Source organism: Myxocyprinus asiaticus, chromosome 36 (assembly GCF_019703515.2).
Source record: "Myxocyprinus asiaticus isolate MX2 ecotype Aquarium Trade chromosome 36, UBuf_Myxa_2, whole genome shotgun sequence".
Lineage (NCBI taxonomy): Eukaryota > Metazoa > Chordata > Actinopteri > Cypriniformes > Catostomidae > Myxocyprinus > Myxocyprinus asiaticus.
Genome location: NC_059379.1, coordinates 16,009,102 through 16,026,038, shown reverse-complemented (window position 1 = coordinate 16,026,038; position 16,937 = coordinate 16,009,102). Strand labels below are relative to the sequence as shown.

At 38.5% G+C, this 16,937-nt stretch overlaps 1 protein-coding gene across 1 annotated transcript in view; it reads right to left on the bottom strand.

The window, feature by feature from the left end:
• LOC127426984 (unconventional myosin-Id-like) overlaps positions 1–16,937 on the bottom strand; it is a 100,173-nt gene that overhangs the window by 58,059 nt on the left and 25,177 nt on the right. Inside the window, exons 3-11 of the mRNA XM_051674243.1 lie at positions 15,677–15,770; positions 13,372–13,537; positions 12,663–12,716; positions 12,262–12,357; positions 11,149–11,265; positions 10,530–10,733; positions 10,090–10,235; positions 9,874–9,988; positions 9,531–9,701 (exon numbers count right to left, since the gene is read on the bottom strand). Coding sequence (XP_051530203.1) covers positions 9,531–9,701; positions 9,874–9,988; positions 10,090–10,235; positions 10,530–10,733; positions 11,149–11,265; positions 12,262–12,357; positions 12,663–12,716; positions 13,372–13,537; positions 15,677–15,770 — 1,163 coding nt within the window. The remainder of the gene's footprint in view (positions 1–9,530; positions 9,702–9,873; positions 9,989–10,089; positions 10,236–10,529; positions 10,734–11,148; positions 11,266–12,261; positions 12,358–12,662; positions 12,717–13,371; positions 13,538–15,676; positions 15,771–16,937) is intronic.

Genomic DNA, 16,937 nt, shown 5'->3' with positions numbered 1-16,937 from the left:
GTCAATAAACGAGGTGCAGACGTTCCTCTCGTTAGCGACGAATGAAACGACGCAAAACGAAAAAGTCTTTCAGGAAATGTCTCAGCTGTTGGCCGCACACGGCTACCACCGGACCTACCAACAGTGTAGGGAAAAGTAAAAAAAAACTTAAGTGACTAGAGAACCATCAAGGACCACAACAGCTGGAGAGGTTCAAACAGAAGAAAGTGGAAGTGGTTCGAACAAATGGACGCTATGGCAATAGACCGCCGAGCAATGGGAGGGAGAGTGCCCTGGACTCTGCGTTGTTGGAGTCCACAATGAGGATGTACGTTTTGTTACGTTAACTCTATATTCTGCTTGAAAGCTTCACTTTATTTAGTTGATCAGCTTGAAAGCTTGCTTCTAAAACAACCAGGCCAATTTAACTGTTACACTTGTGTAAAATCACCATGCAACAACTGCTTTATGCAGCACAATGAGCTAGTAGCTAAAAGCTAGCGGTTGTGTTATTGTTTATGGTCAGTGCTGTTTGTGTCACGTTTTAGATGATGTCACGGCAGTAGAGGCGGCGCAACTATGACGATCAGCCTATAATCCCACCCACATTGAGGCGGCACTAAACTGCAGTGGAAAAGCAAGCTCAGAATGTAAAGCAAGCAGAGTCGAGTCGAACCGTAACGTGCAGTGGAAAAGTGCCATTAGCTGCATGTCGTCCCCTCCCTTCAAAATGCAAATACATGGTCACAGTAGACGCATTTAAGCGACCAGGTGTAAACAGTGATGTGTCTCACCTGTCCACGTTATCAGATTACCCGGGACTCATCTTAATACCAGGTGTAAACGGGGTCTTTATTGTTGAGCCCTGATAGCATGGACCCTAAATACATTCACTCCAGTACTATCTGTTTCATATTCACAGCACAGGTTTTCTAAAAGTGTTTGATTGTGCAGACAGGTTTAATCCTGAATCCTGCAGTTTGCACAGATGCCTCCTCACTCTTTTCCCCCAAGCTGTGTTCACACCACCCTGGAACAGACAATCACCTATGTTTCTCACTACAGTGTGTTGGTTAAATCAACCAGACAAATACAGGCTGCAGCAATGGCACCTGCCACCAGAGCCCCAAACCTGCCATTCACACATCAATGCAGCCAACAGCAGCCAGGTATCCAAACCACGGTGACTGCTCAGGACATCTACAATTAAACAAATCTGAGAGCATAAAAACAATTAAGGAATTAATGAATGAATGCTAGGTTCAACCACAGCATTTAAAGTCAACATGTAATTATTCGCAAGCCATTTTACTTCAGTGATGTGACCCATTTTTGAGTGAAAAAGAACATTCATTGGGAACTGATTAGATTATGAAAAGTGGGCATTTCAAGCAAGAATGGACTAGCACTGCTAGCTGGAGATGGTTGGAGGGAAGCGGTTAAAAACAAGAGGGCTTTATGATGTCAGCCATAAAGGAAAGTTGTTTCAGAGAAGGAGCAAGTTATTATACTTTCATGAAAGATTGTGAAGTCATGCAGAGATTAATCATTCACAATAAGACCAGTGATTAATTTAACTAAGGTCAATTTTATTTGATCTTATTTAAACTTTAATATCCTTAAAGAACCCCATTTTTAATGTTCCATGAAGGCCCTTTCACATGACTCGAATCACAGCTTCAACACACCGCTGTTTTGACCTCCACAGGAAAAGCACTGCAGATAGCATCATTGAAGGGCGATTTTACAAGGTTGCCAGGTAGAAAGAGGAACACTGTGAACACAGAAGTGTACACAGTAAACAGTGAAAACATGTATTTGAACATTACTTGTGTACATAACAGAGAAAAAAAGTCCTCATGGGTACATATGCATTCACAAAACCTTTCGTCTTGGGATGCTCTTGATAGTGAATTAAATTAGTTCAAGAACTGAGGTACCATGACTAAAAAAAAAATGAAGACCTCTTATTAAAGTTTACAAATTTTAAGAATTTCTTGCTACTTTGTTTTCTAAATACAAGTGGCAAAAAATCATTGGAGAAAATGACAAACATGGGTGCAATGTTGGATTTGTCACTGTAAAGACAGACAGTGCATACGTTAAGTGAACTGTCCGGTAATCACTGGCAGTGCTTGGAAAATTCATAACAAACGAGGTCAAAGTTGAAATTGCTTGAGCAATGAGTGTCACATTACAATGCATGACTGTTACTGTGGAGTAGTGCTACAGCTAATGCTGAACTCCACAGAGTTCAATTTGTCAGTCAACACTGACATGAGTCATCCTGAAAAAAGTACCCATCTAACGCTAAAGCTCGAAATGCTGTGCTAAACTAAACTTTAGCTAAACTAAATCCAATGACGTATGAACATATGTTGCACTGGGTTTTCATCAGCAATTATCCAGTAACATGTGTTAAACGTGTGTCACAAAATCATCGTAATTACTTCCACTAAGATGCAAACAAGTCATGATCTCTTCCTAATTAACAGTTCCGTGGAAGACAGGGCCACAGAGGCCACTGGAGCTCTTCTCCAGGAACTGAAATCAGCTGCTAATTGGCTGGTTGCTGCGGCCTACGCAGTCCCCTGCACTGAGAGCAGGAAAGCATGATCAGATACTGAGCCCGCCCTCGCCTTAACACAACCAGGCATCCATGTGCACCCATGGCAGCATCCACTCACACGGCTACACCTGCACTCAGCACGTGCGGAAGATGGAGCGCAGGAAGAGGGGGAGAAAGTGGGATCAAAGAAAAAACAGGAGGGAGGAATGAAGCCTCCGACGCATAACGTCAGACTACCAACATGAACGGCTGTGTCAGCAAATAACAGTAATTAAAAGCTGATGGGGAAAAGGCATTTTTATAACACATCTGAAAGGATCAAAGCAGTTTTAAGGGTGCGATGAGAATATGGAAAGCACTGAGAACACAGTGTGCCTGGGAGGCATATGGAGGAAGAGGTAAACAAAGCGATAAAGCAAAATGAACCGGTGAAAGTGGCGGTAAATGAATCACCTTATTGAGATGGATATGGCAGCTCTAGCCTGGATCTGTCATCATGCTGGATGTTTTTATTTTAGATTAAGCATACAGCATGGGAACAAAATGAGGTTAATTGTAAAAGCTGACATACTGAAACTTATTCAATCATATGAAGCATATGAAAGTGGGTTTTCCTCAATTAAAATACTGTTCTACAACTTTTTTTTAATTATTATTCATTATCGGTTAAGTAGTAAGCGTCATCAAATGCAGTACATACCGTACTCTGAATACTCTGTACACTAATTCAGATTCAGCTATTTTAGCATGGTAAGAAGCACTTAGCAGGCTCGAGGAGAAACGGAATTCTTGTAACAGCGTTATGTGTAATCAGGACATAAAAAAATGTGTAGCTAATCTGTTGCAGTTACTTAAATAAACAACATAATCAGATTACAGTTTCATTTTGTAAAAATTGGGATTATTAGCAGGATTAATTTTTTTTTGTTTATAACAAAAGATCTTCCTGACATACAATGATCGTTGCTTGCTTTAGAGTGGTACAGATGCTCAGATGTGTGCTCGACATCTCTTCAGGTTCTCTCGCGTGACTTGTTGGTCAGGAGCGCCACTCAAGTCTCACATCAACACTGTGCTCGAGACAAACGAGGTCAAGTCATTAAAAGGGCTGTTTCATTGCAACGGCCCCTGAAGAAAATGCATTATTTTTGTGGAAATTTCAACATTATTGTCTCCAAAGGAAAAAAGGGAAACAACATCTGCTATAGTTCATTGCAATTTATGCCTTCCAGCTGTTAAGATGCTGTCATTATTCCAAGGACCTGACATATAATTTAGAGAAACATTTGTAGGAAAGAACCATACAGAAATCATGTAGGTTAGCTAAAATTAGTTAAGGTCTCCCTGATAGTTTCATCCTCTGACCGTCAACTGCTAATTTCGCAGGAGCTGCCAGTACTGTGACATGACTTGCGCATCATTGACATTACGGCAGAAAGGAACATGTTCCATATTAAAGCATAAAAATGACCACTTCCCCCAGCGATGGGGTGGGGTTTGACAACTCCCCGTTGTACACAACTGTACATACCAAAAGAGGTTCTTAGGGAAAAAGAGCAATGCACAATTTATCTAATTTTGATACTTATTTTAAATTTATTGGTCTGGGTGAGGGAAAATGTGACACCCACAAATGTCAGCTGGTGATGTTGGACAGTGGATTATGAGAAAGCAGAAAGACAGACATTGGATGCATTGCATTAATAATAAAATTGAATTACAACATTGAACACAGTTGGAAGTTAATGAATGCTGTCGATTACTGTAGTCTACACGTTAACTGCAATACACAACAGAATTAAACTTTGCAGTGTTTTTGAATCTGAGGTATATCCTGTCAGATTTTGTCAACTGCTAACCAAAACACAATTCAGTACTTCTGTTCTAACTGTACTTGCTTGAGAAAATAAGCCATTTTCTTTTTCTGTAGCAGATAGAAGATTCACACTATTTGTTTAAACATACTGAGCTGTTCTACATTTGAACATTTTCTTTTTTCCAATTAAAAGGAATATTCAACAAGTTTATTAATTTAGACTTGCTCCTTTTCTTTTAAAAAGCAAAAATTGAGGTTACAGTGAGGCACTTACAATGGAAGTGAATGGGGTTAAATTTTTAAATGCTAAAATCCTCACTTTTTCAAAAGTAGGCTATAGCCACAAGACATAAACAATGTGTGTGTAAACATGGTTTTAGTGTGATCGCTTACTAACCTGTTCTGTGTAAAGTTACAGCCAATTTTACAACGTTGCCATGACAATGTAATGTCAACAAACCCTAAAACCTTAAAATGACTGTAAAAATGACAATTTAAACAACGAACATTATAGCTAAAAAAAATACATGACTTTTAACAAAATAAATAAAGGTGCAATTTGTAAAAATTTTCATGTAATATTCGCCTTTTTTTTTTGCCAATGTGTGACCGGCTTGTTATGCAACTTAAAAAATGAGTCCTTCCCAGACTTCCTAGGTTGCCTATTAAAGCCTGTAGACTGATTTTCATGCAAATGGAGCAGGTCTGTTTTGCCGGGAAAATCCAAAGGATGTGACGTTTATGCGCACTCCCGAGAGCCTTGACTCAGTGCTTTTCTTCCGCTATTCAACAGCGACAACAAAACGCAACACTAGGTAACGTTATCTTAGAGATGGAATCCAGCATACATCCGGTTCCCAGCACAACACCTACTCCTACACAAACTCTGAGTAAGCCCAAAAAAATAAAACAACATAAAAAACATTTATCTACTGAATCCCATCTGGCTAAGTGAGAACATGATTGTGATTGAGCAAAAAATGGAGTGAACATCGGCAGAGGATTTGATTCCTGGAGGGACCTTCGTTCGGTCTTGGGGATCAAAACCAAACAGATAAGCTTACATAACTGCAAAGCATGTGAAATATAGTGCCATAAGGATTGATCTGTGTAATTTTAGCTAACTTGATCTTGCCTGCTAACGCTGACGAATTGCAAGCTACCTTGCTTCATAACTTTCAAATAATTTCAACGATCTTCTCTTTATACTAAAAGTCAGGAATACAGGATAAATGTAAGCAAATACGCTGGTTTCTTGATCGTAGTACACCATTTAACATACAAAACATACAATAGTGCAACATAACAGCGTAGTGCAACAGTAAACCCTCTGGTATAGTTCGGTAGTATGTATCTGTATGTGTGTATCAGTATGCTATGTTAGCTTATAAGTAGTTTTAGTTTAGTCTCAATTTTTAGTAAAACAATCATAACTGTGTAATTTTAATTATGCTACCTCTTTTTTACCTCTGTTAGCATGATGCCGGTGAATCACGTTCAGCCTCTTTGTACGTTACGTCATTGTTTTGGCCGATGCTCGCTCGCTCGCGTCCCTATGGAGTGTGTGCACGAGCGCGAGCACGAGCAACAGGTAGCTGGCTGCAGTTCACTTAACGACCACAGGTGTCATTAATAACAAGGGTTTCTGAATCTTACATACTGCACCTTTAATTTAAGTGCTTTTATAAAATTATAAGCTTTAAAATTGTCTATAAACCCCTTAAAAAATTGGTCACATTTAGTTTTTTTTTTTTAAAGAAAGGAGGGGGACGAGTCGAAATAATTTTTTTGTAGTAATCAACATTATGCCACAAATGCTGTCGATTGAGCTTAACTTGTATTGAACCTGGAATATTCCTTTAAGGAGGCAGTGCTTCTGTTGTTTTTTCCTCATGTTTTTACTTTCTTATATATAAATAACTACATTGCTCATAACATTATTTAAACAAGTTTTCTTTGCGATCATATTGCTTTTCTCTTGAATTTATTCACATTTATGACCTTGATGTAATCCAAAAGTTATTAGAAGTAATCTGATTACATTACTTTCTTATTGTGGTAATTGGATTAGGTTACTGATTATTTTTTTTATTTTATTTTTTTTACTATTCGTTACGGAATACATTTTTAAAGTAACCCTTCCAACCCTGCCAATCAGCATCCAGGAATGAAACTATTCAATTTCAGTTTATGGATGAGCAACATCCATGTTTTCAGTCAGGCCCAAGTTAGAAGAAATGAACTCTAGAGAAAGGACAGCAAAAAGTAATCCGGTTCACAAAGCTCATACAAATCAACCAAGGGTAAAACATTCCCTCTTAAACAGAAACGGCAGTGAAGAAGCAAAGAGAAAAGTGGGAATTAGTGAGGAATTTGCTGGAGACTTGGCCACAGATTTTTAACAAGGTACCATTAATTATGCTGTGAAAGTGGCTTGCACATTTAACGTCTCCCAGAGAGGATATCTACCACCACAAATGAGGCTGAATACATCTGAGAGGTGGCTGTGAAAGACGGAAGTGTCACAGTTGAAGTGATCTGGTTATGCGAGACAGACACATTCCTGAGACACACAACTCTGAATTTCTAAGAGAGCTTTCCTCGTCACTTATATTCACCTGCGGACCTGTACATTTCTCTCTCATGCGCACTTCATTGGCTCTCCTGAGCTCTGCTTACACTGCATGCATAAGCAGCACATAAGCAGCACCTAAGCGGTACTGCAGCGTAATGTTTCTGTGTAACCGAGCTGCAACTCTATACAGGAATTAAAGTAATTTACTAAGGTTACAACTGAGTATTTCCTTGGTTATCTGATCATTTGGGGTTGGCCAATATTACTACAGTAAGTTGATCATCATATAGTCTAATATACATAGATTTAATCATTAATAATATACATTATTAACTATTAATTTGTATTCATCTACTTAATTGTATTAATCTATTAATCTAATCCTAAAATAGAAACCAAAACCCCAAAGTGTAGCTATAAAATACTTAAACTTTTGCAATCAGTCAGACTTACTGAATAGAAAGTGCTGTTTGTGTGCCTACATGTGGAACCTGGATCAAGCCAGACAGACGTCAGTAGTTCGCTCCAGTATTTTATGTTGCTTCACATAAGCTTACATTGCAAAAGATTGTTGATAAATAGGTGTACATAGCTATTTCTTTGTATTTTCTGCTGAGCTCCGCACAAGACACGCAGCAAAAATAGAACTGTAAAAGCACGCTTCTGCAACTTACACAGGTAATCTGAATACTGTATCCTGTCAAAGGGACAGTTCACCCAAAAATGCAAACTCTGACAGTTGAGGGACTGACAACCTCAGTCACTTTCACTGAATGGAAAAATTATGCAATGAATGTGAATGGTGACTGAAGCTAACACTCTGCTTAACATCTGCCTTTTGTGTTTTATGGAAGAAAGTAAATCATACTGGTTTGGAACAACAGGAGGCTGAGTAAATGATGACAGAATTGTCCTTTTATGAGTGTACTATCCCTTTAAAATGGGAGGCGAAATAAATACACGCTGTTTACATTTGCAGTGTGAAAAAGGCCTAACGAGAGTGGCCTATACATGGATTAGCCATGTCTCAAACATAAGGTAGTTAGAGATACTATGAAACAGATACACATATACAGATCTGTTTGTGTTCACACACAGCAGGAGGATGGACATCATCTATCATTGCTGAGCTAACAGGCCTAAGATGCCTCCACATTGAGGAGTAATCCTCTGCATAACAAATGAGCTCCAAAGGACACTTATTATTCCTGCATCCAGGGAGGCTTTTAAATATTCAAACATCCTGACACGGGGGAATTATCGGGGGGCAGTTTACGCCTGCTCTCTTTCCCTCCCTTCACTGTGAATGTGGCATGTGTGAGCCGAGGGCTGATTATGAGCCTAGTGTGATAAAGTTGTACTTATAATCACCCTCAGCTGGGTCTGTGCCCACAGCACTGCATGTTCAACCAATCAGTGTCAAGAGATCAGGTTTGTCTAAAGCATGTGCCTCTGCTTTTGGAAGGTGGGCTGTGTTTACAAGGCTTTTCCACTTTATTTTGTTTTGTTCACTGCCTTTTCTATCTTTTTCTCACTCCGTCTCTATCCATCACTCTCTTTCTCTTCCACTCCCTTTTCCCCTTCTGACACTTTGCCAGGGATGTGAGACATCATCTTACCAGCTTCCATTGGTTGCCAGTGACATCACTAAAAGCTCAGTAGAGAGAAAACTGGAGGATTTACTTTTTTTTTTTCTCACAAGCTATTATTGCCCTCTTGTGTTGATTCAGGGCAATGCATAACAGGAAGTTCAATTAAAGGAAAGGTTGACCCAAAAATGAAAATTCTCTCATTATTTACTCAGCCTCACACCATCCCAGATGTGCATTACTTTTTTTATTCTGCAGAACACAAATTAAGATTTTTAGAAGAATATCTCAGCTCTAGGTCCATACAATGCATGTGAATGGTGACCAAAACTTTGAAGCTCCAAAAAGCACAAAGGCAGCATAAAAATAATCCATACGACTCCACTGGTTTAATCCAAGTCATCTGAAGCAATCTAATCAGTTTTGGATGAGAACAGAGCGAAATGTAACTGCTTTTTTTTCTTGTGGATTAATTTTTGCTGCCTTTATGGAGCTTCAAAGTTTTAGTCGCCATTCACTACAGAGGACCTACAGAGCTGAGAAATTCTTCTAAAAATCTTTGTTTGCATTCTGCTGAAGAAAGAATGTCATACACATCTGGGATGGCATGAGGGTGAGTAAATGATGAGACTTTTTTAATTTTTGGGTGAACTATTCATTAAGTTTACAGTCACTGTAAGCAATTTTTTTGGACTCTATATGTAAAAATCCCTCCTATCTGACAGATGTCACTGAAATAGGTGTCCTAAAAATTATAACTGTAAACAGCAAAAAATAGTCAGGGTTTGCTTAGTTTGAGTGGGAAAAATGGTTTGAAATTGTTGACTGCACCTACGAGTAAAGATTTTGTCTTTCCCAAGTGGTTCCTCTATTTCTTTGTGCTAGGTGATGTAAGCATAGTCTACTGAAGTGTTTTAAAACTTGCACAGATTCACTCTAATAACTTTTTTTTCACCTCTAATACAGATAAAAAACGTTAACTGCATGTGTCATTTTCAGTACCTTGCGGCTGGTGTAGTGAGCGTGCTTCGCCAGCTTGCCGTTGAGTGCCTGCAGAAACATTTCATCCGTCACTTTCCCCACATTCATACATGCCTCATCCAGGACTGCAAAAATGCCCTTATGCTGCTGTTCCACCAGATCCACTATGATCTGATTGTTAAAGTAGTCAATCTGTTTCCAAAAACACACAACACAAACACAACAATTTTATTTATGAAAAGTGAGGTACAGTAGAACCATGTAAAAGGAGTTCATATTAGTACTGTATATAAAAAAAAGTTGTGAAATGTTTGTGGGACTAACCATCAAACCAAAATAGAGGAAACAATCAAATCAAACCCACATGTTTCCAGGGAATCCCCTCTCGCTGATATTCCTCCTGTTCCTGTTTCAACACCAGCTGAATAAAGAGCTGCTGCAGTTTCTCATTGCAGTAGTTTATACAGAACTGCTCAAAACTAGACAAAACAAGGAAAATAGGGAGTAATTACAGAGTATAGAGCAGAATAAACTGCTCTATGAAAGTGCCTCATGTCTGTAATATGGTATGCACTCTCACCTGTTGTTCTGAAAGATTTCAAAGCCATAAATGTCCAGGACTCCAATCACTGTGTTCTTCCCATGGACCCTTGCATCATAGTTTTTCACCTCAATTATGTCATTGATTCTTCCCACAATCCAACAGAAAAGACGCTCATAAATGGCCTGTGAGTGGCAATAAAAACTGAAAAGTGAACTGGTGAATGAAGAAACAGAGTAGATGTGAATAGCTTAGTCATTCAATTCTTAGTCATTAAAGTTAGTCTCTCTTTGAGTGAGAGGGTGCCTGTGTCATTATTCTATGGATCAAAACATTCAAATATCATATTTAAGGCCAGTAGAAGCTTTTATTCAAACCTTGGCATGCAGTTCTGGCATCCCTATGCATATTCAAATTTGTGGTCAAACAGTTTTATTTACAGCTGGGAAACCACTAATTTTGTTTGAGCCAATTCATACCTTGGCCAAGGCATCACGGCCATAACTGGCCTCTTTATCAGTGTGCTGTTTGTCAATGATGTCGCGGCCAGTGGCCACAGTGCGATAGAGTAGGGCCTTCTCTACATTCTCCTCTTTGGTAGACAGCAAATCCCCCAGCACCGATACTAGCTTAGAGTTCTCAATGAGAGTCACATCTCCATCACTTCCAAACTTTAGATTCCCCTGAAAAAGGAAACACATTCTACATTATCATAATGATTCAATGAGTTTGGGTATGGCAATACAGGTTAAGAGCAATACTAGCTCTAGTAGGTAAGACTTTTCCACTGGCCACATCCCTACTGGAAAAAAAAAACAGCTTTAACCAGTCTGGTTTGCTTGTCTTAGCTGGTCTCTCATCATTGTCAGGCTGCCCTGTTTATTGGTTTTATTGGTTTTAGAGAGGTTTTGGGCACTAGTTAGATGTTCAGGCTGGGAGACCAGCTGGCCAACCAGCTAAACCGGCTGAACACCTGTTTGGCCAGGCAGGGAGACCAGTTAGACCAGCTTAAACCTGTCAAGAACTGCAAACCATCTTAGGCTGGTTAAATATGTTTATTTCAGCAAATATTGTAGAGGGCAAAGAAGAATTTTTAACCAAATGCAAGATGGTAGCCAGGATCTTGTAGACCGTCAGAATCTCCTCTGCAGTGAAGCCAATCACCTTCATGGCATCAGTGACAGTTTTAAAATCAGCACTGTCATTTATAGAGGACTGCAAGATTGAAAAACAATTTGAGTAAGTTACAGTCACATAAACAAAAGCATCCTGTTATGTTAAGCATCTAAAACCATTTATTCCCCTGATATAAATAGTTATATTTTATATTTATATATATTTAATTACAAATTTAAAATAAATTCTTCATATAAATTTGGCTTTAGGGAAAATAGCCCATTTGGTCTTTACCCAAATGTAGACTGACTAAATTCCCTTCATTTAGTTGATGTAAATCAATGCTTTTGTCTTGTGAGGTCATTAAACCTACAATTACTTTCACATCAAATTTATAGCTAAGCAATTAAAACCTGAAAATTGCTGATGCAGCAGCTAAATACCCTGACTTCCTAAAACTATGAGAGCAGCACTCAAGTTGCTAATTATTCTGGCATGCAGGTGGCTAAATTCCTGCAGAGTAACACGGATTTCATACAATAGGCACATTTTGCAACCACGGTGCTGCAGGATGAAGTGTGAAGTTTTGCCAGCATGTACACCAATAAAAGACTGGGGAACTGGCATTAAATGTTTGAACCACTCCAGGCTGTTTGCTTCAAAGCTTTGTGAGCTCAACAATCCAGTCTGTTCCATGACGACACCTTGTTTGTTGCTATAAAATTGTTTTTGCTCCCTCTCATTAAACTCCCTGCAGAGGCAAAGGAACAACACTCTGATTTTGCCTCCTGACTCAACAGGCTAACGATATGAGATAATTACACCCCGAGACACAGATTTTCAATATGCAGTAATGACTACTGTACCTACTGTATAGTTAAAACACACATTTGTGCCTGGGACAACTATAATCAAATTCCCTGCACAAGTGGCCGATGCTTCCATGTGTGATTGCATTTGCAATGTTTTTTATTGTCCTGAGATCCCAATGGAGGCCTTGAGATTGTTTATGACATCTATAAATACCTGAAAATATTTTCCATACAACATTACAACCCATAATAGATTCTTTTAATTTGTACTTAAAAGCAATACCTTAATCTGGCCTCCAACTTTAATGTAGTTGTATGCTGTGGGATCTCTCTGAATATGAAGGGACCGCAGCTGAGCATCCGGTGCTCCCTTGACCAGCTGAAAAATACATTGAAAAATAAATTTCACTTGTTAAATATTCCCCATTCCCCTTATTTTTTCTGCAGACATGGAGGAGAACGTAAATTTTAGACTTGAGAATAACAGTTTGCAAGCAGACAAAATTGTTCAACATGGACATTATTTTTTGAGGGCAATAAAAGTGCTGAACAAGAACGCTCTGACACTGAAGTTATAACCACATTTATCTGGTACGAGTCATTAGGCTTTAGCATAGAAACAGAAATGCTGGCAAAACAAGACAAAAACAGCATCTTCAATTTGGACACAAACCCTTCAATCACCTGGTAGAAAGAGTGGAAACTTCTCTCTCCTTCCTGCTGAAAGATGACTCGAGACTAAGGAAGAAATGAAAAAGGACAGCTAAAGATAAATGATAGTTTAAATTTAAAACAACATAGTAACAAGTGTGCATAGTTCTTTTAGAATAAATGCAACATTTTCAAAACTTTTGCAGCACACATAAAATAGTCAAGCAAATTCAAACAGAATAATCAAAACATTTTTACATTTTCTAAAGAAAATGTAAGTGATTGGTGCTTGCCAGGGCAAAACTTGCTGTCATGATGCTAGGGTTTTGTGGGTGGTTGCCAGGCCTTCCAATGCGGTTGCTAGGGTGTTCTGGTTGGTTTCTAGGGTTTTGCTATATGGTCGCTTACCATTACCAGTCAAAAGAGCCCACCCTCCAAGTGCAATTCTATGATATTCTCATTCCTAGATATGGCTTGGGTCCCTCCTCCTTCCCAAGGTGAAAATCGTACTTTTGATCTCTTTGAGAAAATTAATATCACACCTCTATTTAACAAAAAGCATGATTTGTTGCATTATTCATGTTCATAGTTCAAATGGCATGCCATAGTTTAATAATTAGTTAATAATTAATGCTTGCCTTAGCAAACTCCACTAATAAACATTCAGAAATGCTACAACTGTGAGATTGAGAGAAACGTTTTAATTAAGCTTAGTCTTTGTCTCCTCTTTGGTGCCCCCTACCTTCTCAAGCAGGTAGTTGCTGATATGGCCGCCAATGGGGTCTCCCTTAAAATCAAAGTTGATATCCATGTACTTGCCAAACCGGCTGGAGTTATCATTGCGGTTGGTCTTGGCATTCCCGAAAGCCTCCAGGACACAGTTGGATTTCAGCAGCATGTTTTTCACCCTGTATAAACATACACTCTTTTCATTTCTACAACTTCTATTAGCCACTTGTGCATCGGCTCACTAATGCAGCTGAACCAATGTCTATTTTAATGTGAGGCTGAATTATCTGATTGCTGGCAACACTTGGCATAAAAGTAAATACACAAATCTGTCTGTATGAAGCCTTTACGAGTCTGTATACATGTAGTATGCAGAATACAGTATCAAAATGTGGTATACCAGCACAGTGGTTGGAAGTGTTGCAGTGGAAGATTTATTGGGCCTGCTGAATGGGTAAGACCACAGAATTCTCAGCACTTGTTCTCCATCGACAGAGAACCATTTATGATCCAAACATCTGCAACATCCTTTAAAAGTCCACTTTACCTGCAGAAAATACCAGCTTATCCTGGCTTAAATATACATTCTGATCCAAGCTGGTTCAAAAATGATGGTCAACTAGCACTGTCTTTCTGATTAACCAGGTAACTAAGGGATGCTTGCTGGTTAAGCTAGTTAAGAAGCTTGGTAGAGGCACCAGAATACCAGCATCCCATGCTGTGGACCAGAATTCACAGCAATGCTGGCTATGCAACGAAGGCTGCCTTTTGCATTAGACCCATCGTTTACAAAAGCTATATTTAAATAAATTAGGGATATCCTTCTTTTTGGTCTGACTATGGATGTACTTCCTTGAAAACACTTTGATCAATGCCCAGATTCCACAGAGCCATAGCAGACAGAAAAAATAAACCATATCTATGGGGGGGAACAGCACGAGCTAGACTGATAACAGAAATATATATATATATATATATATATATAAACATTGCAGTTGCTCCTTAAAATCCTGTTGTTTTCCAATCCAATTGCTGCAGTCATGCTTGAAACAAAAGAAGGTAGATCTATGTGTTATGTTGCACAAGAGCAATATAAAGAGTTTTATGAGTAAGTAAACATCACATAACCTACATATTCCTATCTCAGATGTTATATTTCTCAAGCTTCACAGATAAAGCTGAGATAAGTTCCCTATCATTTATTCATTAAAACCTGACTTGGTCCTGACCCAACATATTTTTGATAAGTTTGACCCAGCACTAGGAATGTGCCCGAAGCCGAATACCTTATTTGGAAAGGCACAAATAATGACTTCAAAACGAATAATGGATTCATCTGAATAATATAAAAAAAATATTTGTATGACTGATTATCCAAGAGGCACAAGGATAGAGACATTTTAAATAAACATACGAAATTACAAATAATTTATGAATCTGTGCAGCCAATATATGTGTAAATATAAGTGTAAACCTTATGAATGAAAATGCGCACGTTGTGATTTCAGATCGGATGGGCGCGGTCTTGACTGTTTCTGGTCTCTGTTAATTGCACGAGTCTGGAGCTTATCAAGTGTAACATTAAAATACGACATCATATAAACTTTCCACTTCTTTAAATATCTATGTTAATGTATCACACATGTATCAGCCTAAACCTGAGCGTGATGTTAAATTCCTGACCTGAAGTAATGATTTCACATCGGAGTTCGTCTATCAGTCTCTTAAAGTTGACCACATTTATATCCACCATCAGCCATTAAAGTAATTATCTGGTTAAGACTTTATTCCGAAAAAAGTTAAAATGCTCCATAAAGGTTTAAATGCTCCCACCCCTACCCAGCACTATTTTAATCTCTGCCCCACATTTCAGTTATATCACCATCTTTCCCTTTGAGGCCAACACCAATATATTATTTATGCACACCCTACTATGTGAAACTTCACTTTTACAATTCTCTTAGTCCTAACTAAGGACATAGCATATGTACCCATAACGTATGATTCTGGATTGCTCAGCAGTTGTTCATTATAACATTTCAGAATCAGAATCAGCTTTATTGCCAAGTGTTCTCACGTAAACAAAGAATTTTTTTGGGTGATAGGAGAAACAAGTGCACACAGAACATTACAGTGAGACAGAATACAAAACAAGGTAAGAGTATAAATAGACATACAAATAATAGGACCTATAACAGAATGGCATATGTACATGTGCAAGTGGAGGCAAACATGAAATTCTAAACAGAATGGTGCTAATATGACTCATCACTGTTGCAGCGAGGAGAGAGGAACAGAAAGGCTTTTGTTGTACATACCTCTCCACCTCTGCTCTTTGGCTGGGATTGGTGATAGCAGCGATATATTGCATAATGTATTTACTAGCCTCCGTTTTTCCAGCTCCACTCTCCCCTGCAAAGTAAACAAACATCAGCAAATGCTTTATGGATATGAAAATATCATATACATACAGTGGGGATCAAAAGTCTGAGACCACACTGAAAATCTGGTATTGTAAATCTAATTTATACCTGTAAATAAACATTTTAAAAACTGTAAACAAAGAAATATGTGAAATGAACAAGAACTATTTAAGATTCTACACTACTTCTAGGACACTAATCAAATATAAGTAAATTTGTGACAGTGACCAACTATTGTGCAAAAGGTCAGATTTCCTTGCTTTCATTGACGCACACAAGATGCTCTTTGAAACATTCTCAAATCATTCTAGAATAGCATGGATCATCATGTTTGGCACAAACTTCTGGAGTCCATGCCAGGTTGAGAGCATGCTGTCTTTTAACAGTAGCATACAAATTACTAAATTCTAAAATTTATTTTTTCTTTTTAAACTAAAATTTCACTCAAATTGTCATGCTGATAATATAATTTGTAAGAAAACTGTAATTAAATTTGAAAAATTCAAAGTAGAAGAATTTTCACAAGTGGTCTGACTTTGAGCCCACTCTTTAAAAAAAAAAAAAAAAAAAAAAAAAAAAAATCCATTAATTGAAGTTAAGCAAAAAAGTATAATAATCATTATAAACTCAGCAAAAAAAAAAAAAAAAAAGAAAAAAGGTCCTCTCTCTTTCAACTGCTTTTATTTTCAGCAAACTTAACATGTGTAAATATTTGTATGAACAAAGATTCAACAACTAAGACATAAACTGAAGTTTCACAGACATGTGACTAACAGAAATGGAATAATGTGTCCCTGAACAAAAGGGGGGGACAGTCAGTAACTGTCAGTATCTGGTGTGGCCACCAGCTACATTAAGTACTGCAGTGCATCTCCTCCTCATGGACTGCACCAGATTTGCCAGTTCTTGCTGTGAGATGTTACCTCACTCTTCCAAGGCACCTGTAAGTTCCCAGACATTTCTGGGGGGAATGGCCCTAGCCCTCACACTCCGAACCAACAGGTCCCAGATGTGCTCAATGGGATTGAGATCTGGACTCTTCGCTGGCCATGGCAGAACACTGACATTCCTGTCTTGCAGGAAATCACGCAAAGAACGAGCAGTATGGCTGGTGGCATTGTCATGCTGGAGGGTCATGTCAGGATGAGCCTGCAGG